This window comes from Daucus carota, chromosome 9, assembly GCF_001625215.2.
Source record: "Daucus carota subsp. sativus chromosome 9, DH1 v3.0, whole genome shotgun sequence".
NCBI classification, from domain to species: Eukaryota; Viridiplantae; Streptophyta; class Magnoliopsida; order Apiales; family Apiaceae; genus Daucus; species Daucus carota.
This window is the reverse complement of record NC_030389.2, coordinates 40400271-40422471: the sequence shown is the minus strand read 5'-3', so window position 1 is coordinate 40422471 and position 22201 is coordinate 40400271. Positions and strand designations below refer to the sequence as shown.

The window sequence follows — 22201 nt, the reverse complement described above, 5'->3', positions numbered from 1 at the left end:
GCTGATTTTCCAAGCAAAAATCAGAAATAATATCACCGATTAACTGTTGATGCAGGAACGCTTTTGTAATTTTTTTCCTCATGAGAACAATTATGGGTCGTTTGGTTGGAGGGGGGTATGGGGTTGTAATGAGGTATCAGGTTAAGCTGGTATGGGGTTGAGGTATCATTTCTGATATCAGGTGTTTGGTTGAGTGGTGGAATGAATATGGTTGAATTATAATATTTATGAGTTATTAATTGTAATTAATTTAAAATATCATGAAATTAATATTTATATACATTTTTAAGTCATTAATTTCATTTTGTCTTAAAAAATTATAAGGAATAATATAAATAATAATGAAAATAAAAAAAAACAATTTTGATTCCTGAAACCAGTGTTTCAGAAATCGCTAGGCGTCCCAGGGCGGTCGGGGTACCTTCTAGCGATTAATCGGTAAATCGGGGATTAATCGGAAAGATTAATCGGAGCATTAATCGGACATATATTATTTTTAAATTATTATAATTAAATGTAATTTAATAATTTTATTTTTTTTTCACTACTAGTAGAGTTAAACTGGTAAATAATATAATATCATATATAAAATAAATACTTCATACATGTAATACAAAATTGTTGATTAAATAAATATATACCAATCAGTCTTTTATAAATAATGTAAGAAATATTAAATAAAAATAATAGTCATTTTACTTTTTTTTTTATAAGATGTTAAGTTAAGTACAAGTGAATACTTAATTTCTTATAATATAATCATAATTTTAGATTTTATTTATTAAAAATATTATTTTTTTTTTGTTATTGGCCGCCTGGACCGCCTAGGCGGGATTTGGACCGCCTAGGCGGGATTTGGACCGCCTAGGCGGGATGTTGACCGCCTAGGACCGATTTTTGTAAAAAACCGCCTAATTCACCGCCTAGGACCGAATCGGGGCGTCTCGGGGCCGCCTAGCGCCTAGGCATCGCCTAGGCGGCCGCCTAGACCGATTTTTAGAACACTGCCTGAAACCCACGTTTCATACCCACCTCCCCTTTGGGTATGAAATTCTCATACTTAATAGGTTTGAGGAATGGGTTTGATGAAATAAAATTCTCAACCAAACACCAGGTATGGGTTTTGAATGGGTTTTGAATGAACAAAACTCATATATGATACCAAGGAAGTCTCAACCAAACGACCCCTTAAACTTTTAGATCGACTGTCGCCTCCTTGATTTCAGGTATATTCGATTATTATTAAAATCGACTGACAATTCTTACTACTCCCAAAATAATAATTTTAACTACTCGATCGTGCCCAAAGTCAAAGCGTCAAATATTAAAAATCAGAAGGAGTATTATTTTTATAGTGTATTTATGTATGAAACAAAAATTAGTGGGCGAGCAGATGAAAATGTAACTTTTATTAATAAAAATAAGTTAAGACAAGATGAAAAGACTCTTGAAATATAGATAAAATAAAGAGTTTATGGAAGATGGTGATTGGGTAATTGAACTGACCTTTTATCAAAAGAATCACAAAAATAAAAAAAGTCCTTAAAATACATCCCACATAAGTCAATTTTTTATTTATTTCTAAATTCAAGTAACTTTTGACTTAATACACAAATAGCGTTAAATTCGAAAATGACTTCAAACTCCGACTTTTATGCTCTTATTCTCAGTTCATCACATGCATGATTGAAGCATGGGTACAATTAGATGTTTTTTTTTTTTTAAGAAAATCACTTTCTAATGCTTTCCAAAGAAACAGAAAAATGACAATAGAGGAAGACGTTTGTGATTATATATCACAAAAGTTTGCGAGTTTTACCTCTTGATTAGAACATTAGATTTTGTCTAACTTCAAATACATACTATCAATTTTAAAATATTAAGTCACTCATAATCGAATAGCTTTCGACTTAGCAAAGCAGATAAGCAAAGGCCAATATCCTACAACTATGACGATTTTTGATGCAATGAAAACACAAAAACATTTTAATTGAACATAACACATTTTGAAGCAATATGATTTTTTTCGATTCAAACATTTAACAGTGCATTTCCCATAGCAAATTCTTCCTCCAAAAACTCCATCAAAACAAAAGGAAAGTAGGATCAAATTTTACCATTTAAAATCATACCATGGCCGAGTCATTGAACTAAAAACGCAATACCAGAAACTGGTATATATTTCACATTTAGTACATCCTAATGCATCAATATAGTCAAAGGATAGACAAAAACAGTTGAGCAAGCCAAAATAGTGATAAGTTTCTCCTATTAAGTAGAAATACTTGATTTTCTTTCTCCTAACTTGTGAAAGTACTTGTTTGCTTCCCCATGTGCAACTTCTGCAGGTCAAACTTTGCTTTGAGGGTCCCTGCATTGCTCCGGCTTGTAAGTGTATGAAAAATATTGGAGGAACACAAAAAAAAAACAAAAAAAACTATACTTCAAAACCAACAGAATTATAACCTAAAATGTCAATGTGTAAAAATAAAATGAGATGACAGAATTTGCAAAACTCTATACAACCTTTAACGAGGTTTACTCCAAAATAACCATTAAATAGACATATATACACGTCTAAAGTTCTGAAATAAGGATCCTCAAAACATTACATTAAAGAAAATAAGGCATACGCAATTGAAGTTCGTATTCATCAGAGAGACGGAGAGAAAAAGGTTGATAGACAAATTTAACATCCCATTTCCATAATAAAGATGTTATAACCTTTTATATTGAAATGCAAATTGGTGAAAAAAATCATATGAATTCAGCATTCTGATAGTTAAATTTTCCTCAAAATCAATTTGCTGGTTTTATCTCCCCTTCTTACTTGGATGGCAGCCATTAAGTTAATGACATGTATAAAATTAAAAAATATTAACTTAACAGGTTAAAGTGTTAAACCATCCATAACACCAACTGTGCCCATAAACCAACCCAGCCAATAACCCAGGTGAGCAAAATTACTTGCTACTCTCCACCAACTGCAAGTACTATTCAATCCTCAAATATTTATACACACAAATATTAGATCGCCAACAGCTGGTTTTCTTCTCTCTCCTTTTCCTAAATTAAAAATGAAAATGTTGCAGTTATTTACCCCATATGTTACTACAGTTTGATCTTAAATACTGGCGATTGAGTTGTTGGTGGCAGACGGAGAAAGGCTGGAGAGTTTAGTGGTGCTTAGACCATCTACAACCAAACTCTAAAAGTGTACTTTACACCAAATTTGGTGTAAATTCCTCTCTAACCAAACTCTAAACGTTGCACCAGATTTGGTGTCACGCCAAATTTAGAGTTTTTGTAAATCCAACACTACCCTCATACTTCTTACTTAAACCAATTTCATTTCCTTTTACGTTCCACAAAATCTATTAATTTCAACTTTAACAATAAAATAACCTATATTACAAAAAAGAGTCCTAACTTCGGTGTACATGGCTTGGAGAGAATAACTGGTCTGATTTTTACACCAAATTTGGTGTAAAAACTACGCCAAAAATTACTTCAAGGGTTGGTGATGCTCTTAGGACATAAAATGGATCCTGGGGCTTAAACATGGGAAGAGGAAAGTAAATTTGGTCATATGGGCGAAATGCGGAGGAGGATTCTCTGATGGTCAAAATTGCGACAGAGGGATAAATGCTATTTGTGCAACTAGCAGCTTAAGTGCTCAGATATGTAAGAGTATTTTGCCATCAAATCTCTAAAGATGCTTACCACTTGTAAGTGGGATGTTATCACAAAACATAGTTGTTGGTCGAGGAAAGCTTCCCTGCTCTCCAAGAGGGGGTTGTTTCTCTCTTTGTGTTCAGTTAAAAATTGTGACAAAGTTTTTCTCTGGTCTCTTGTCTTTCTTTCTGATGATCTAGGTTATCACCATACTTCTTGTTCTTAAAGAAGATGATGAACATGGGTTCAGCGACTCAGGTGGGGTCAAGAGTATAGTGTATAAAATTATCTACATGTTTAATTTAAATGTTTTCTAGTATTCTTATCAAATTAGTCTTCATTACTTAATGGTGCTGGATAAAAACTGGACAATGGCCACCAAAACAAAAGTCAGCAATAAACAAAAAACAAAAACCACTAAAACATTCAAAAGAATTAAAAGAACACCGATGTGATATCAATATAATCTTCATTTACAGCATGATAATTAAAAAATTACCTTCACATGCTTTAATGACCAGCAGTCCACTCATTACTGATCAGAGTCTTCAGGAGGTTGCTGTTGTTGTGGCCACATTTGAGGAGCCATGTAAGGACGAGGCTGCTGACCCATGTACATAACTGGAGACCCAACTTGTGCAGCATGCTGTGGAGGCATATAGTTATAGTAAGGAACACCTTCAGCTGGACCTCCAATAGGTAGGGGCCCTCTTGGAACTGTTGCAGCAAGTACCTCATCTTTCATATCCTCCCTAGGAACAATATCAACCAGAAAATCAAATATGTCTGTCCTTGTGATTGCTGCTGCAATGTCATTCTTCTGCAGTGTCCTCCTTTTGTTCTCCTCTGTATGATTCCAAGCACGCATAGTCAACTCAAGGATGAACATCTCGCAGGCTCGGGCAAATATGACTGGAGCTTCAGCTGATATCATCCTAACATCCTCATCGGCTTTCATAATTTTCTTAATCCTAGCTAATGGCAGACTGTGATTCTTAAAATCAGTAACCTGCTCAATTTCTTGATACTGGTTTGCCCAAAAGCTCTGGAGTTGTTGCTGCAACTGCTGTTGCTGCTGCTGGTGGATTTGCTGATAAGCAAGTTGGTGTTGTGCAAGCTGACCTGGAGTCTGTGTAGACGGAATTAATCCAGCCGGTGCAGGAGTAGAGGTTCCCATCATCTGGTTAGCCTGATAAGGAGCCACACCATATGGCATCTCAGCTGAAGTACCAACCACACCCATATTTGGGGGCTGTCCATGGCCTTGCTGGTCCATTATTTATTTATTTTATTTATCGATCTTCTGTAAATTCCCAAAAAGAAAAGCACAAGATATAATCATATCAGAATAAGGAGAAGAAATAGGCAATATCTGCAGCTTCAAACAGCTGCACCAAAAACTATATAGTCGTCTAACTTATTTGCTAAACATACACAATAGACGTGCAACTGACCTGCTCTCTTTTGCTGGTGGAAAGTAACAGTAAAAACCATCATTCAGATATCACAGAAGTTCTTAGAATTCTAAAACACAGTAATATGTTTACCCTATGAGCTAGTTCATCTCACAAAATGCCAAGTACATTCAAACACAAAATCCAACAAGTTCATTCATTTAAGATATGACAACATGGTTGTGATACCTTGTACATCTGTTTGTCACGACTGCCAGACTTCATACCTAAGTACCCAAAAACCTTTAATTTCTTTTAAAAGTTTTGACTCAGAGGTTTAAGGACGAATGACAGATGTGTACAACTTTTGACAAAGTTCAAAATGCAGTTTGGGATACACTCTGTGTTGTTTAAGGCGCAATATCTTAAAAAGTGCAGGACCTAATTTTGAAGCGTGACTCGTGAAGTGCCATAATCACGGGCATTTTTTTCAAAAATAAGATCATAGTTTTAACATATATATAGTACTTAATAGATTCTTAACATGTCTAATATAACAAAATTATCAATAATAAAGTATGAATCAGTGATGTTCAACAAATCAAAAGCTTCGAAGTCACTTAGTTCAATTTCTGGTCCTTTAAATTCTTGTTCTCCCTCTTCCTCTTCATTTATAGAAGTTGAAGAACAAGGCATGTGAGTTGCATTTTGAAGTAGAGATGTTACTCTTGTCAAGAACCTCATACGATAAAGTGGTTCCTCAACACCAAAAACAATACACACATCATTCTAATTAACGCCTTCACTTTCATGTAAATACTTGAGCGCTTTTGAAGCAATACACACATCATTCTAAATAACGCCTTCACTTTCATGTAAACAATTGAGCAAAAATCGCTAATATTTAAATCGCACATCTTGTGCCTCAACGCAAAGCACCATTAATCGCACAATTAAGCACGCTTTTAATAACACAGGATAAGCTCATAGCTTGGCTGTCTCTAAAGTGGCATAAAACTTATTACCACATCATTTCTGGTTTGAAGTGGTAATGTTCTTAGTGAAGTGGCTTTCCTCGACTCAAATAAGTCAATTTATCCGGCCTTCAACTCAAGGTATAATGCTTTATCTTGCATTTCGAAGTGCAGAGATTCGCATAAGTCCATAGACAAAGATTTGATCAACATTATTTAGAAGATGATGGCAAAGGAACCATGTTTCTGCATATGCTTAATACTTCCACTAAGGAACTAAGATATAATACGTAGATAAATTAAATTTCTCCGTGTCTCTTACATTAGTAATATAATCTTAAAACCAATATAAATATATGAATTGTCTTAGCTTAGTATTGAAATACAATATGAAGCACCGTGGAAGCTTAATCTTTATATACTATCTAATCAATAAGAAGACAAGTGAATTAACAACGGCTACCAAAAAATTCCCTAACCGGTATGTACATGATATCAATTCCGAATTTCTCGAACAATTTACCAAACCTAAATAAAAAAAGAGTAAACCATCCAATACATGTTCCAGTTGCACACAGTAATTCCCAATTTCAACTCCTAACATAACTCGGGCACAGGCCACACAAGACTAAAGTCTTACATAAATACAAAATTCGCCTAAAGAACCGCAGCATACATCATCAATCAATTCAGCACAAACCCAATTACACACAAATCACTTTTACACACCAACCCAATTAGTAAACAGAAATAAAAATCAAATCTTTAACAAAAAAAAACCTAAAAAGATCATAAAATCCACCACAACAGAACAAAAGATGAAAAGGGGTTTAGATTCATACCTTACCAAAGCTTAATCACAGTAAAGTTCTGACCTTTCTTCACGATCCAAAGCCTGTAAAGCAGTAATCGAAAAGTTCAGCTCAAAACGTGAGTCTAAATATATACAAATCAAAATTAGGATAGTTATATAGACACGGATAGCAGTACCTCTGATTTGTTGTTGAAAAGGGGAAAGAAATAAGCTAGGGTTTATATAATAATATAAACAAATCGGGATTTTATTTTAAGTACAGGGGGACAGAGCACAAGCTACTTTAACACGTTTGTGTTCGATACACTTCTATGGTGTTCTTAAACTTTCTTTTTTCTTTTTTCTTTTTTTACAGAATGGTGTTCTTAACCTTAATTATAATTACTTGATAGTCTTAATTGTCTTAAGAAGTTAAAAAAAATATTAATTAATAATATTTAGATAATTTTGTGTAAATTTAAATTTATGATAGAAATATCTTTTTCGTGTATCTTATAATATACACCATCCGTCCAAAAAGTAAATTTAGAAAGTGTATTCAATTAAAATTTTAGAAGATTTTGTTTCATTTGTAAAATCTGATGTATTCAGATCGGATTTTAAAATAATCCAGAAACTTGGGGTATTAATTAGTATTTTAAATTATGTATATTTAATCAGAATTTTAAATTATACCTAAAGATCTGATGATATTTAATTTGAATTATTTAAAATTCATTGAAATCAAATGATATTCAAATTTTAATGAATTTTTTTGAATTTCATAAAATGATAAATTTTATTAGACTGTTTGGTATTTCAACAAAAATCATAAGATTTTGTAGTATTCTACTTTGATCTTGAATCTTAAAGACTCTATCATTTTTTTATCTACAGTAGAATCAGCATAAAATCAAAATCATATACTTTTAAAATCCATTCCCGAAAAACTCTACCTAAGTTTGTGATGCACAATTAACTTGCATCTCTAGTTACTCAACTAACAGAGTCGAGACAACGAGATCTTGCACGAACATTGCTTTTCTAGCATTCTGTGTAATTCATTTGGTCGCTCTTCACTACTGAATGATGGATCAGAACTTGATTTCCACAGATTTCCTACATATTGTGTTCCTGGCTTCCTGCATTTCAGAACCATAAGAAATTGATACATGTCTACGAAGGCGTATGTTTTTCAAGAGCAATTGTCATATTATTCTCTTAATTTGCAGAATTTCAGGGCTAACGTATAACTTGAGGCCATGATCCAAACTTCTTAGCAAGTTAAAAACATCATACATAATGATCAAGAGGTGAACAAAGTTAAGTGCAACTTCAGAAGGAAGCAATTTAACAAACGAACTTGACTACAGAGTAGATAACATAACACCTTACTGCAACTTTTACACAAAACTACTATGATTGTACTAGAGGATAACAACTTGCGACATCTTATTCATTTTTATTTACAACCCCCCACCCCACCCCGCACCCTCATCTTTCTTTCCAGGAACGGATTTGGCGTCTGTGATATTCAGAAAGAAATCGGAACTTCTACTCTGTAGCTGCAACAAATGCTGGCCCTTCCACCTGAAATAGCATTAACAAAAGTGTTTATAGTTAAAGGTGTAAATTAGAAGAGAGTCCGTAATTTAAGCTATCTATACTGAAGTAACTCATTGATGCAGTAATTAGTACTGGATTAACATCCAGTTGTTACCCTTAATATGACAAAAACAGTGTTCAGCGAAAGACTATAGTGTTGAGGCGCTACTAGCTCATTCAAAGAACGAGAACGATGATTTGTTATAACGTTTCATAAAATTCTTGTTTTACAAAATCACTAAACACAGAAGATGCTTGGTAGCCAAAAAAAAAAAAACGATTCTCTGCCTAAGATCATAGCCTTGACACTTGTAATCCACTCAGAATTTGTATTTTGCAAGTACAATAATATAATAACTAAAGAATAACAAGTTAGAGTAGTAAATACCATGTATTTAGCTCCCCAGATTTCTTCCTCGGTAGCTGGAACAGCAGTGATCTTGTTCTTAGGATTTTCGTAACTCCTCAGCTCTCCTACATCTGTCGAGAAGAAACACCCTGTACAATCCAATCAAAACCACCTAATTAGACCAGAGCTTAAGCTTAAACATAGGCGGTAGTTCATTAGTTATTAATCAATATTTTTTACATGTTTTCCAAATTAAGTTGCTGCACACTAAAATACCAAACATACAACTAAGCTGATTTTGCATCAAATTAGACAATGTCATAACATAATAATTGTATATCGTATAAAAATAACAAGTAAACATAATTGATGCATAGATGACTAGTGAACAAACCTTGAGGGAAAGAAGCAAGTGACTTGCCACAAGAACCTTTAAGCAAGTCAGCATCATCAGCAATTGCAACATGGCCATCAGCAGTTATGCCCCAATACAGAGGAACCTTACCAGATTGATCCTGTAAACACATTCTTGTTTAAATTAAATACATAATTTCAGATTATAAAAAATTTGAAGTACTAAAAATGATCTACTTACAGCTGCCACAAACAATGTGGAGTTGGACTTGTCAAATACAATGAAGGCAAAACTCCCATCAAGATGACCAACTACATGGTTAGGAGGGTAAGGTGCTCGATCACGAAGAGCTTTGTAAGCCTCAATCACCAAAACCACCTCATTTGCGGACTTAGCAAGCCCGTATTGTTGCTTTAAGCTGCCCAAATTGTCAAGCGCACCCTCAAAGAGGCAGAATATCTCATCCTTGACAGCGAATGATCTGCCATAGTGCCATTACATTAGCAGAGAATTATTTACAGTTGTTCTGGTCAGGAAATATGATCAGGGAATGCACTTCCAGTTCCTACCAGTAAATGTCAATGACAATATTACCATTAGAAAAACAAAAGTCATTAAAAGAATAATATAAATACATATATCTTCTACTGAATTCTACTGATGTCAGATGCTTAGATAGGTGGCAAACATGCAATAGAAAATGACAAGACTCCACTAACTTTTATGGTCATTGCCCATCTCATCCTTTGACATTATCGCACAGCCATTACTTTGAAACCCACAATGTATCTGGTCATTACATGATCCTAGATTCATAATCCTTTGATAAATACTACTCCCTCCGTCCCACCCATTTCTTTACACTTTCCTTTTTGGGATGTCTCATCCAATTCTTTACATTTCAAAACTTACCAAAAATAATCAATGGGTCCCACCACTTCTTCACTTTTCTTTCCTTTTCACACTACTTTTACTCCACTATCTTCTTTTTATACATTAAAAATCAATGGGTCCCACCACTTTACCCATTTTTCTTCTTCTTTTCCACTACTTTATACATATTTCTTAACCTCCGTGCCCAACTCATTTGATAAGAAATGGGTGGGACGGAGGGAGTACTACTGCTGGGACGGAGGGAGTACTACTGCTGCTGTATAGTACTCATCAATTATTCTTTCATTCCACTCATCAATTATTTCTTTACACTTTCCTTTTTGGGATGTCCCATCCAATTCTTTACATTTCAAAACTTACCAAAAATAATCAATGGGTCCCACCACTTCTTCACTTTTCTTTCCTTTTCACACTACTTTTACTCCACTATCTTCTTTTTATACATTAAAAATCAATGGGTCCCACCACTTTACCCACTTTTCTTCTTCTTTTCCACTACTTTATACATATTTCTTAACCTCCGTGCCCAACTCATTTGATAAGAAATGGGTGGGACGGAGGGAGTACTACTGCTGGGACGGAGGGAGTACTACTGCTGCTGTATAGTACTCATCAATTATTCTTTCATTCCACTATATCAAAAAAAAAAGAAGATAAAATATACCTTTTCTTTGACAGGGATGAGACTTGATAAATATTAGTAATATGGTTATATAATATAATCCCCATCAACAAAACTCAGCTCAATGAAAAGAACAAGTCAACAGTACCCTGTTCTCTAGAGGCTAGAAATGTGTATATGAACCTCCTAAATAATATGTTCATAAATTCATCAATATGAACCTCCTAAATAATATGTTCATAAATTCATCAATATGCTGATGCAGTGTCATAGATTCCACAAAATATACTCCTAATTTATCTTAGTGTTCAGATTCACACTAAGCCTTAACCGATCTGGTATATATTTTATTTGTTCCTCTCATTTCTTTACCGTAAAAACATCGAATCTATAGTAAAATTGTCAAATAATATAAGATCTTGTGCATCCTTCCTCCTCCTGACACCCTTAGATTTGAGATCAACTGATTACTTAATATTAACACAAATAACATATATATAAATATATATGAGATTTTTATTTTTCTCATTTTGATTACTCATAAAAAGCGTAGATTTTGGGAGAACCGGTTACTTAACAGGATACCTCGGGTTTACAGCAGACTCCTTAGAGTGAGTATAAGCCAAGTGAGCATCATCTCCAATCTGCATAGACACAGCTGATGCGTTACTCTCAAGGAACCGTTTCATCAAAGCTGCAGATGTCGTCTTCGGCGACGGTGTACGGCTTCCGGCCGCCACCAGCTCGTCCGGCGGTGACAGTATCGAGCTACTAAACACACCCAACATGGTTGTGATTGTTTCTCTAGAAAAAACACACACTCACAGACACTGTGTGTAAATTTGCAGGGCGAGAGAATGGAACATGTGAGAGTTGTCACGGAGGTGATGATCATAATATAGCAGGAGGTGGGGGTAGTTTGGTCATTATAGGACTGTTAATAGTCAAAGTTATTGTTTGTTGTCTTGTCTTTAGTGGTGAAATTCATTTTCAGTTGTTGGGGGGGTTTGAGTGGATCATTAATTTTAAATTTAACTCTATGTTATATTTGAATTCCAATTGATAAAGAAAGTTAGGTATATTTTTTTTTTTTGACAAAGAAAGTTAGGTATATTTAAGACTTAGAGGTTTAAAAAATTTATCCTATTTTATTCATATTTGATTTTTTGATATATATTAAAATATATAAAAAAAAATATGGTTATACTTACACAAAAGAATCTAATTCTTATATAATTATATTCTAAATAGTTAGCCGATAAGAATACTCCTTCCGTTTCTATTTACTTTTCTTGTTTGAAATGTCGGGACTGTTTACAACATGAGACAAATTACTAATTTACGTCTAATCTAAAAGAGTAAACATAGTCATGAGTGATCATGTTGAATTCGTATTCATGAGTACTTTATTACGGTGAAGTTTTTATATTTAATACTAATGCGAAATTAAAGATATTAACATACAAAAATGTGTGTTGGCAAACGTGATAAAGACAAACAGGAAAATATTAAGAGACGGAACTCGGAAGGAGTACAAGATAGACAAAAATTTAAGTATCCTCAACTAATTTCTATAATAACAGAATTACAACATATAAATATAAAGAATTAATGACTGAACTAAGCTTACTACCCTTGTAAGCGAGAATAATCCAAAATTTGAGTTTAGCTCAATAAAATAGTTCGAACTTGGACTTGATGGGTTATAATTCAAAAATTGTGTCAAAAATACATTATATTGCTTGTTTTTTTGTTAACACTATTAAATACTCTTTCTGTTAAAATATAATAGTCACTTGACTTTTTTCGCGTATTTTTAAGAATTTTAACCGTATATTTATAAATAGTATTTTTTTAAATTTTTTTGTGAATAAAGATATTAGTGTCATATTTTTATTCACAATAAAAAATTTTTAAAATAAAATTTATAAATATGTGATAAAAAAATTAAATGACTAATATTACCATAGGAGGATATTCACCTTCTTCGAGAAATGCTAACACGTATTCAGGAGTTTTTTTCTCTTAACTAAATACTCCCTCCGTCCCACCCATTTCTTTACACTTTCTTTTTTGGGTGTTCCATTCAATTCTTTACATTTCAAAACTTACCAAAAATAGTCAATGGGTCCCACCATTTCTCTACTTTTCTTTTCACACTACTTTTACTCCACTATCTTCTTTTTATACATTAAAAATCAATGGGCCCCACCACTTTACCCACTTTTCTTCCTCTTTTCCACTATTTTATACATAATTCTTAACGTGCTCAACCCATTCGATAAGAAATGGGTGGGACGGAGGGAGTACTACTCCATAGAAATTAGAACGAGTAAATTTTTACGACATCCGTTCAAAAGTGTCACGTGGAGCGGGACCAGAAGATAAAGAGACAATGATTCCCGTGTGTCGGCTCAGACACTAGAGTAGTCGGTGTTCTCGTCCCAGATTTTCTCTGCCTGCACCAGCGGGGAGGTAAGTCACTAAGAGCATTCCCATTTGGAACCTATCCTCGACCCCAAAAACTTACTAAAAATAATAATTCCTCAAAATATTTAACAAAGTTTCAAAAATTTCTTCCAACCCGTTCCTTAAATAAGATATTAAAATTTTATAAAATGATAACTATTTACTTGCAAATATGATAGTGTTAAAATATAATATGTATATGAGTTTGAATCGAATATGAACCGCGGATCATATTCGGTTATTCGGGTAGGATCATATTATGAAAAGTTATATGAGCCCGAATCTGAGCGGGTATAGGTGTGCTCGTATCCGGGATCATATATTATACGGGCTTAATTTTTCCGCCAGATTTGGATCGTTTTCAAAACGAATATGAGACATGTATCATATTTTCGAGACGGATATGAGCCGAGACACCGGATAGTCCGTATCGATTTACAGCCCTAAAAGCAAATGACTAAATAGAACATGATTTTGAGTTAATCCTAGCCCCTATGGTTTGCAGTTTTAAGAGTCGATCTCTAGGATTTTAGTCACCACTTCTCAGCTATTCATCCTTCATTCTCTCTCCTGATTAATGATCTCCGATCTTCCATCTTCTCTATATTTATCAGTCTTATCAATAAAACCAAGATGTAATCCTTTTGGGTGAGTTCTTGTTGGGTACCTTGTCATCAAGGTTGTGCCATTTTTTTGGGATGTTTGTGTCTGTTTTAATGTTTCTAGGTGTCTTGTTATGGGTTTTGGTAACGTTTTCAAGAAGGTGTTACATGATATTTTGGATGATCCGTATGGCTTGTATCAAATATGGCACGGTGATAAATATCGCAAGAGCTCACCTTTCACGACATAATATTGTTCATGTTTTGGGGTCATTTTTTTGATCCAATATTAGTGGATGTACCTGATAATAATGAACATCGGGTTACAGATGCTGCTGTTTATGTGAAGGTCGATTGTGATGCTACTATGTTCACAACTGATGTAGGTTGGATTGTTCGAGATTCGATTGTAATTCTTTTTGGTTCAAAGAATTTAAATATTCAATTTGTTAAGCGATCTGAAAACAAAGTGGCTATATGTTTAGCTCGTTTTTTGTTTCTTAATCAGGCTGTAATTGACAGTTCGAGGCTTTGTCTCGGCTGGGTTTCGGTTATTTATTAAATTCTTCGCATTTTGTCAAAAAAAAAACAGAACATGATTTTCTATGATGTTCCCAGTCAAGGTAGTAAACAGGCGCACACAAATTGTCACTAACTTTCATGAGAATGACGCATGCACATCAATTTCACCAATAAAAACAATCCATTTTCATGAGAGTTAATACTTATTGTGTGTTATCGGACACACATTAAAAAGACCGAAATAAAAACTCAAATTAAAATGAAAACTATATCTTACACTATTACCCAACCATCCTATCTCGTGAAGCCCCTCGATTGCCATCCTTTACCCTCCATTTTATTTCGCTCTGATCTGATTCAGATCTGTGTTATAAATGTGATGGTATAGGTGTTGTGACGGTGATTATGACTATAGTGATATGATGACAGTGACAAAGACGAGGTGTGGATGGTGATAATGTGATGAGTTTCGTCTCGTTTGTTATTCAGATTCTTGTAATAGATGTTGTAGTTATGACGATGGCGACGACAGTGATGGTGAGATTATATGATTTGTGGTGGCAGAGGTGGGATAGCACAATCGTATTTTTGAATATTAATATTCGTAATTAATAGTAAATTTTGTTTTTGTTTTTAACTAGTTTACAAAATATATTTTTTATTTCTTCATTTATAAGAAAATATAATTTTTAGTTGGTATAGAAGATATTATAGTTAGTTTAGTTATATGATAACTTAAATAGATAATGCTAATATTTGAAATTGTTTAATAATGCCGGAGCAAGAAACATGCGTCTTAGACTCATAATTATAAATAAAAAAATTTCACGAGACTATGAGACCGTTTAACTAATCTTATTTTTAAAAGATAAGAATTTATGTCTAGAAAAAATTAATAAAACTCTACCTTTTTAAAAAAAAATCCTTATCTTTCTCGTCAAATATTAAATATAAGGAAAATGCTATATGCACAAAATTGGGTACAAAAACATTCACATAATGAGTATGTGTTAATTTTTAATTGGAATGGACCCCTGTACATGCATCAATAGCATCAATCAAAACTTCCCAGCTCAGTTGATTCTGTGCAAAATTCTGTACCCAATTTTGTGCATGTAGCACTACCCCTATAAATAGTGAGTTAAAAAAAAACCCAGAAGGACGGAACCGTTGATTAAAGTCCGGCACCAAATAGAGACGGGTATAATTGGTTTTAGGTCTTCACCGCCGCTGATTTAACCATCAAGGTCATCTCTCAATCTCTTTCAGAATTCATGCAAACATTGTACAGTCATGGGTGTTTAATCCTCGATAAATGAGCGTTCGATAAGAAATTAGGTGTATATTTGCATGCAATCTTGTATAATATACGTATGTGCATGAATATTGATACTTTGATTCTTTTTACATGATCACGAGGATGTTTCATTTTTTAGAACACCATCAACTGTTTGACATTGTGTCTTAATGAGCTAGTTAAAGTGGGTTCTAAACTATAGTTGTTGTACAGTGGAATGCTTCTAAACCTGAGGATTCACCTTGCAGAATGATATTACATTTATTACATTGTGCATACTTTAGCGTACTCAAACGGCAGGTGGAAAATTTTGGGTCGAAAATGTAGCGCACTAATCAGATTATGAAAAGTGAATAAATAAGTGACATTGATGTGAAATGCTTTTAAATCATCGCGTAGAGTATCAGTGTAGAATAGATGACTAGAATGCTTTAGTCGCATATGGGGAAAGGAAAAGGTGGTTCTGGATTCAGTTCAAGGTTTTGACGTGTTGTTCCCTTCGGTGACTTTAATAAATTTAGTTTTAAGTAACACTACTGGAGTGATTTAACCAACAACGCTTCGTTATTTTTTCTTTTGCTTATATATGCAAGTGTTACGTTTGATATGAATTTGATTACCTACTTTTTTGTCTTCCTCAAACTCACATCATTCCTATTCAATTACTGTGGTAGCATATTTGATTTTATCTTTACTGCTCATGTAGTAGCTCTATCACAAACTGTACTAATACAATGGCAACATGATTTTTTGGTTAGTATATATTTAAGTGGTATGGAAATGGAATTGTGATAACTTTGCAATATTCTCTTGTTTGGTTATAGACAAAGTTAAGAGCTTTGTAAAATTCTTACATAAGTAGCAATTGTGTTGGCTCTTACTGTCTGATTAAACTTTTTATTTGGTAAAATTTACTATCATTGTTGTGCCACTGCAATGTCGTAGTATGGGCCTTTTTAAAATTTGCTGCATCTTAATCTCTCCTTACCTTGCTTGATGAGGGGATACACTGAGTATGTTTTGGTTTCCTAAGGATTTAGACTTTATCATATTTGGGGTCTAAGAATTTTTCTTGTTTGCACCAATTAAACGAGCGTAATAAAATTGTGTATGTTTTGTACCTAACTATATAAAAGAAGTGCCTTCGAAGTTGGCATCATTACAATTTTCTTTTTTAGTGACTTGAAGATAACACTTATGTGTACATGCTTAACTATATTTGCTAGGGCAGTAACTCTGGTATGTCTTGAATGGATATTGTGATATCTTCCCCTATAGATGAAATCAGGTAGAAATTTCAAAATTTGTCTACCATACATCACCTCTGCTTTATTATAATGGATGTTGGGTGTGATGCTTTTTCAGATTAGTTGATTATATAAGTAAGTTAAACCATTTGTACCAGTAACCCTTCTCTAAACTAGGTATATATTTAAGTTTACACTTATTTCTGTTTACCTTTGTTTGTATGTGACAGGTTTTGTTAGGTTTCTGCTCTTTTTAAAATCATTATTGAATAGTCAAATACTTCATCTGAGGAAGGTTATTTCATGTATATTCAAGGGCTGGTAAATTAATTGAGTAAAGTGGCCACAATCTAGAAGTCTTGTAACAATGGATCAGCTTGATGAAGCCTACAGCGAAGAAGTTGCAGTAATATTGAGAGCAATGTATGCCGCTAAACGCGCAAAAGAAAATGATGTTCCAGATCAAATCGAAGAGGTAAAGAGAATTTCGACCGAATATTGCATCAGAATTATGGTGTTGAAAGAATTTGCAATAAGTATTTACTATTTGGAATACCAGGGTCTCTACCTGGGTTCAATTGGTGCTGCGAATAACAGAAGTGTTTTGAAAAGTTTGAATGTCACACACATTTTAACCGTGGCCAGTTCGCTGCCTCCTTCTTACCCAAATGAGTTCAAGTACAAAATTGTTGATGGTAGGTACTTTGACTTCTTACAAATAGTATTTCTTAAATAGAACTAATCAATTTCTGGTCATAGTATCTGATTGCTAGTTGTGATTAAGAAGCAACTGTGCATTTTGAACCAAAAAAGGCAAGCATATGATCTTTTGTGCGATATGTCTGTTGCTTAGATTTTGTCCTGAAACTTGATACCATCATACACATACCATACGATAAATATAGTAGATAGTTATGCTTTCTTGAGGTCTCTTCTAAATACTTTCCTTAATGGTTTTATCTGCACAGTTGCTGCTTCGATATGTATGCCTTTTAGTTATCTAAATTTCATGATTGATGGCTTTGGCCATGTACTGTACTGTAAAAGTTTTTGTAGGGCTAGTCAAACTTGTATTACACAGTACCCTGTTCCAAAATAGATGAGTCCTCACCTTTTTTTTAATAAAAAAAAAGAAGGAATATATTCTGAAACATAGAAAGTATTATCTGTAGAAATTCAAGTCACGTAGATAAAGTAAGTGTGCAAGAATGTAAACACCTCAAATTTATTCGTGGCAATATAGCTACAGCTATTTACATAGAAATTGCTTCAAAGAGAATTTGTGTACCAATTTACTGTATACACAATGAGAGTTTATAGCCAAGGGAATTGAAGAAATCACCATCTGTCTGAAATTTTACACATCCACTTGGTATCCATTATATTATTTTTTTAAAAAAATTGTATAATTGTACTATTATTTACATGTATTTGAACTAACATTTAGCAACAATTTTTAGGGCAGCAATGGTAGAATCATCTAATGTTTTTTGTAGGTTGAGTGGTTGACAGAATTCAGTTTTAGCAAGCTTCCACGATCTATATTCGTGAACACAGAAAATCTGATTTCATTTTAAAAATATTTCCTTTCTTTGTTACTTTTTCCTTTCATGGCTCAGTCCAGGATCGAGAGAGCATAAACATAGCTCAATATTTTGATGAATGCTTCGGCTTTATTGAAGAAGCTAAAGAAATGGGTGGTAATGTTTTGGTTCATTGCTTTGTAGGAAGATCCAGAAGGTAATATTAATGAATAATGCCTCAACCCTCACTTTTTCTTTTACGATACCGGTAACTATTTTACAAAAATATATCACCCAACAGTGACACAAAATTTTCATTGCCAATATCCTTGGAATGACATGGGGCATTTATGTATGACCTTTTTGCATAGTCTAGAAAAGCAAAATCATGCTATCAGGTTTTTTCCCCAATGTTATAACCATTTGGTAAAGAATTATTGATAACCTTTTTCCCTCGTTCTGAAGAGCTGGTGACTATATCGGCAAATTAAGACCAGCATATTCTCAATAATGCAGTGTCACAATTGTTGTTGCTTATCTAATGAAGAAGCGTGGAATGAGCTGTTCAGAAGCTTTGCAGCACGTGAAGAGTAAGCGAGCTGTAGCTTTTCCAAATTCCGGTTTTCTGTTGCAGCTACAAAGTTTCGAAGAATCTCTTAGAGGTTTGATTTCTGATAATCAACTTGTGATTACCTATTATATTATTTCTTTAATATTGTTTTAAATATTACATTCTGTACACTGCATATGAATATGTGCTAGTTAAGAATGTTCTTTTGGTCTTAATTATCTTGAACCAGTGTGAAATTTTGGATTGGTAATTAAAACTAATAATAACTCTGCTGGCCGGTCGTACCCCAAACTTACCTGACTTGGAATTGTAGCATATATCCTTTGTCAAGTATAACTCAAAAATTCACTGACCTTTTTAAGATTAAGAATTTTTGAAGCATATTTATTACTCTGGACTCTATATGAGAGTTTCAACAACTTGCGAGTTTGTAGTACTTACTTATATATGCTCACTAGCCAATAAATCCCTCCGAATAATATATTTGCAACATATTCACTGTCATTCATAATGTACACACTTAGAAAAAATGTGAAACAGGTTATTACATTATAGTAAGTAATCCTCTTATCTTAGAAGGTAAATTCAATAGACATGTAATGAAGATTAGCTCTTTTCCTGAGTACAGAGAGTTTTGCAATCAGCCTTTATGATATTCTTCTATGGAATGCTTTAATTTAGCTTAGAGTCTCATTGGCCCCCAAGCATGTCCAGCCTACTTTTGCAATTGCAAAAAGTAGCTGTAGCTGCAATCTGTATTTTCTTAAGGCAGGGGAATGCAATTTTAAGGACAATGGTGTGGAAAACTTTCTGCCTTAGCACTTGATATTTTAATGCAATTTCCCTATTACCTTTCTCAATGGACAAAATCATCTTGCGTGGTCACAAGTGATGGGAAACTCTAAGTGATGGAGATGTGGTATGGGTGATTTGACAATTCTAGTAAAAACAAGGATGAACCTGACAGTAGGTTTCCAAATCGTCTGGTTCTCAAATTCCTCTATTCCATCCATTTAAATACAGTTCAAAATTATAAAACTGGCAAGAAATGAGTAATCTATTGAGCTCTCGCTACCTTATCTGCAGCCGCACCTTATTAAATCAGATTGTATGTACTCTAAGAGAACAAAGCCAACATGATAGTTGGAATTGAGTAGCAGATATTTCATTGGCTTCATTGCTGTAAAGCTTCTCCATTGAGGTACTCACTTTTAAATTTACGTGGCAGGATGTAAGATTTCTTCTGACCTTATTTTTCTTCGTTTGAATTCTGGTTCCTCCTTGGAAGCCACCTGTTTCTTTGCTTAGGAAAAAGCATACAGTTAATTCCTTGATCTGATGTTGGAATTCTAACATAGAATTTCTGCCCTCAGTGTTCAGGAACTACCTTGCTTTTCTAGTTACTTAAAACTCTCGGCTATTTAATAACCAGACAGTCTTTCTTAACTAACAAATGAGTCTCCTGTAAAAAAGCATATTAAATTTGATCCTCCTTTCAGCTGCCAAAGATATTTATATTCCTGCATGTTTCCACCACCTAAGGAAGTGTAGATGTTTGTGAATAAACTCGACTTGGAACTTTTTTCTTGTCCAATTGCCAAACTAGAGCAAGAAATTTGATTAATTTTAGGCGATTTTGTAACCGCAAGATATTTATATAATTCCTCTCATAAGCACCGATTTCGTCGTAGATTGCCACAGATAATATGCTGAAATTTACAGAGTATATAATGGCCAAAGAAATCTATTAATAATTCGTTTCGCATGTATTTACAAGCTGATCATATATCTTTAGATACAAAACGCTGCACCATAATTTTTTTTACAACTAGACGCACGCATAGTTTGACAGGTGTGTACTTGGCATGCTAGTTGGTACAATTTATAATCCTAGTCTTTTCCCTGGCTAGCTTTATCAGGTCTATATGCCAGCTTGACCCTTTTTCCTGTGTAAAACAGGGCAGAAAAGAGAAAACTCATCTACTGCAGTACTGCTTAAGCAATGAGACTTTGCATTTGGATGTGAATCAAGTGAGCAGAGCTATATGTGTGTTAGAAAGAAGTCTGAGGAGGATGGTTTTTTATGAATAAAATTCCAGGCAGTATAGTTGTGAAATCCTGAAAATTTTATTTAACACAGATCAAGGTATTATTCTCTGCGAGTCAGTATAATAAACTAGAGTCTGTACTTGGCAGTGGCACCATTGATTACGAGACAAAAATGCAGTTCTACTGTTGCAAAATCGTAATTTTGACTAATATGTGTGGCAAGTATGTTGGCTGTGCTCCTTGTATGTTTCCGAAGGCGTTTAAATCATGGTTAATGATTTCGTTAACGGGAATCGGAACTTCAAACAGGTGTATGGATTAATAATTATTATTTTTATGAAATGGGAATATCAATCTCATTTGGCGGGTAAACCAATATTTACAAATTCCTGAAATACCTATTTCCATATCTTTCCTTTTCATTTCCGATCTTCATTTCACCCTCGGTCCAAACACCCCCTCTAATCTCTATCTTTCTCCCTTCTTGAATTACAAATTTACAACTCCCTGTCCATTTTCTATAATCACCATATAAGGAAACAGAAAATACATTTATTTTCTGGCAAGAAAAGAAATTAAGCAATAAAAATGAGAGAATAACGTACAGTGATGTGTGTGCGTGTGTGGTTAATTGAACGTGTGATTCGTGATCTCAGAGTTGGCTAGAACTCGGAAGGGCAGGTAGATAGCAGCAGGTAATGTGCATGACAAATTAAGAGTTACTCGTTTTGCAATATAAGAAACACTGGGCGCAAAAAAAAAAAGAAAAAAAAGAAGAAGATGATATGTCAATTAATTTGTAAACTACGGTACCGTACCAAGTAACCGAACTGAAAGTTCCGAAAAATTGAAATCCCGTTGACTTTTGACTATATCTATATTGAACTGTACCGAATTTTACAATATGGGATGGTTTTGGTTTATACTTGAGAATTGTACCAAACTGTATTGAATTGTACCAAACCGAATAACTGAAAATTTTATTGTTATATAAAATATATATGACATATATATAATATAATATTAATAATATATACCATATATTATGGCATATATATGATTGAACTCATAGTTTTCCGGACTTTTATAATTTATTTTGCTTGAACTAGTTTCTTATTTTGCTTCTTTATTTACCAAGTATATTTTGGAATTTTATTGTTTAGATTTACCACTTCTTGGATATTTACTTTTTTTAATGTTATTTTTTTTTTGCCCAGTTAATGTTATTTTATTAAGAGTACCGAATATGTGAAATTCTGT

At 33.7% G+C, this 22201-nt stretch overlaps 3 protein-coding genes across 6 annotated transcripts; 1 reads left to right on the top strand and 2 right to left on the bottom strand.

Annotated features, from left to right (window-relative positions):
• Positions 1-2145: 2145 nt before the first annotated feature.
• Positions 2146-7177, bottom strand: LOC108202670 (nuclear transcription factor Y subunit C-9). Of its 2 annotated transcripts, none has more exons than XM_017371182.2 (4): positions 7034-7177; positions 6886-6938; positions 4175-4978; positions 2146-2371 (listed from the first exon to the last, which is right to left on the bottom strand). In XM_017371182.2, exon 3 carries the CDS (start codon positions 4949-4951, stop codon positions 4208-4210), a length of 744 nt encoding a protein of 247 aa, XP_017226671.1. In that variant the 5' UTR covers positions 4952-4978; positions 6886-6938; positions 7034-7177; the 3' UTR covers positions 2146-2371; positions 4175-4207. The 2 variants fall into 2 exon arrangements, with proteins under 2 accessions (XP_017226671.1, XP_017226672.1); XM_017371183.2 differs by having other exon boundaries at positions 6891-6938.
• A 932-nt stretch (positions 7178-8109) lies between these two features.
• Positions 8110-11551, bottom strand: LOC108200206 (stem-specific protein TSJT1). Its single transcript, XM_017368273.2, has 5 exons — positions 11247-11551; positions 9386-9626; positions 9185-9305; positions 8830-8939; positions 8110-8426 (listed from the first exon to the last, which is right to left on the bottom strand). Exons 1-5 carry the CDS (start codon positions 11447-11449, stop codon positions 8391-8393), a joined length of 711 nt encoding a protein of 236 aa, XP_017223762.1. The 5' UTR covers positions 11450-11551; the 3' UTR covers positions 8110-8390.
• A 3752-nt stretch (positions 11552-15303) lies between these two features.
• On the top strand, positions 15304-21178 carry LOC108201932 (dual specificity protein phosphatase 1). Of its 3 annotated transcripts, XM_017370276.2 has the most exons (6): positions 15312-15501; positions 17029-17273; positions 17358-17493; positions 18418-18538; positions 18838-18983; positions 20852-21178. In XM_017370276.2, exons 2-6 carry the CDS (start codon positions 17166-17168, stop codon positions 20896-20898), a joined length of 558 nt encoding a protein of 185 aa, XP_017225765.1. In that variant the 5' UTR covers positions 15312-15501; positions 17029-17165; the 3' UTR covers positions 20899-21178. The 3 variants fall into 3 exon arrangements, with proteins under 3 accessions (XP_063940238.1, XP_017225765.1, XP_063940239.1); XM_064084168.1 differs by having other exon boundaries at positions 15304-15501; positions 17029-17493; XM_064084169.1 differs by lacking the exon at positions 15312-15501 and adding an exon at positions 16782-16933 and having other exon boundaries at positions 17029-17493.
• The last annotated feature ends 1023 nt before the right edge of the window (positions 21179-22201 follow it).

Excerpts from the sequence above, each read along its gene's own strand:
- LOC108201932 (XM_064084168.1), top strand. The coding sequence starts at position 17,166 with ATGGATCAGCTTGATGAAGCCTACAGCGAAGAAGTTGCAGTAATATTG. Across the intron at positions 18,539-18,837 it reads TTTGTAGGAAGATCCAGAAG|TGTCACAATTGTTGTTGCTT; the intron begins GTAATATTAATG and ends TCAATAATGCAG. Across the intron at positions 18,984-20,851 it reads TTTCGAAGAATCTCTTAGAG|GGCAGAAAAGAGAAAACTCA; the intron begins GTTTGATTTCTG and ends TGTGTAAAACAG.
- LOC108200206 (XM_017368273.2), bottom strand. The coding sequence starts at position 11,449 with ATGTTGGGTGTGTTTAGTAGCTCGATACTGTCACCGCCGGACGAGCTG. Across the intron at positions 9,627-11,246 it reads GAGTCTGCTGTAAACCCGAG|ATCATTCGCTGTCAAGGATG; the intron begins GTATCCTGTTAA and ends GCACTATGGCAG. Across the intron at positions 9,306-9,385 it reads CCACATTGTTTGTGGCAGCT|GATCAATCTGGTAAGGTTCC; the intron begins GTAAGTAGATCA and ends ATGTGTTTACAG.
- LOC108202670 (XM_017371182.2), bottom strand. The coding sequence starts at position 4,951 with ATGGACCAGCAAGGCCATGGACAGCCCCCAAATATGGGTGTGGTTGGT.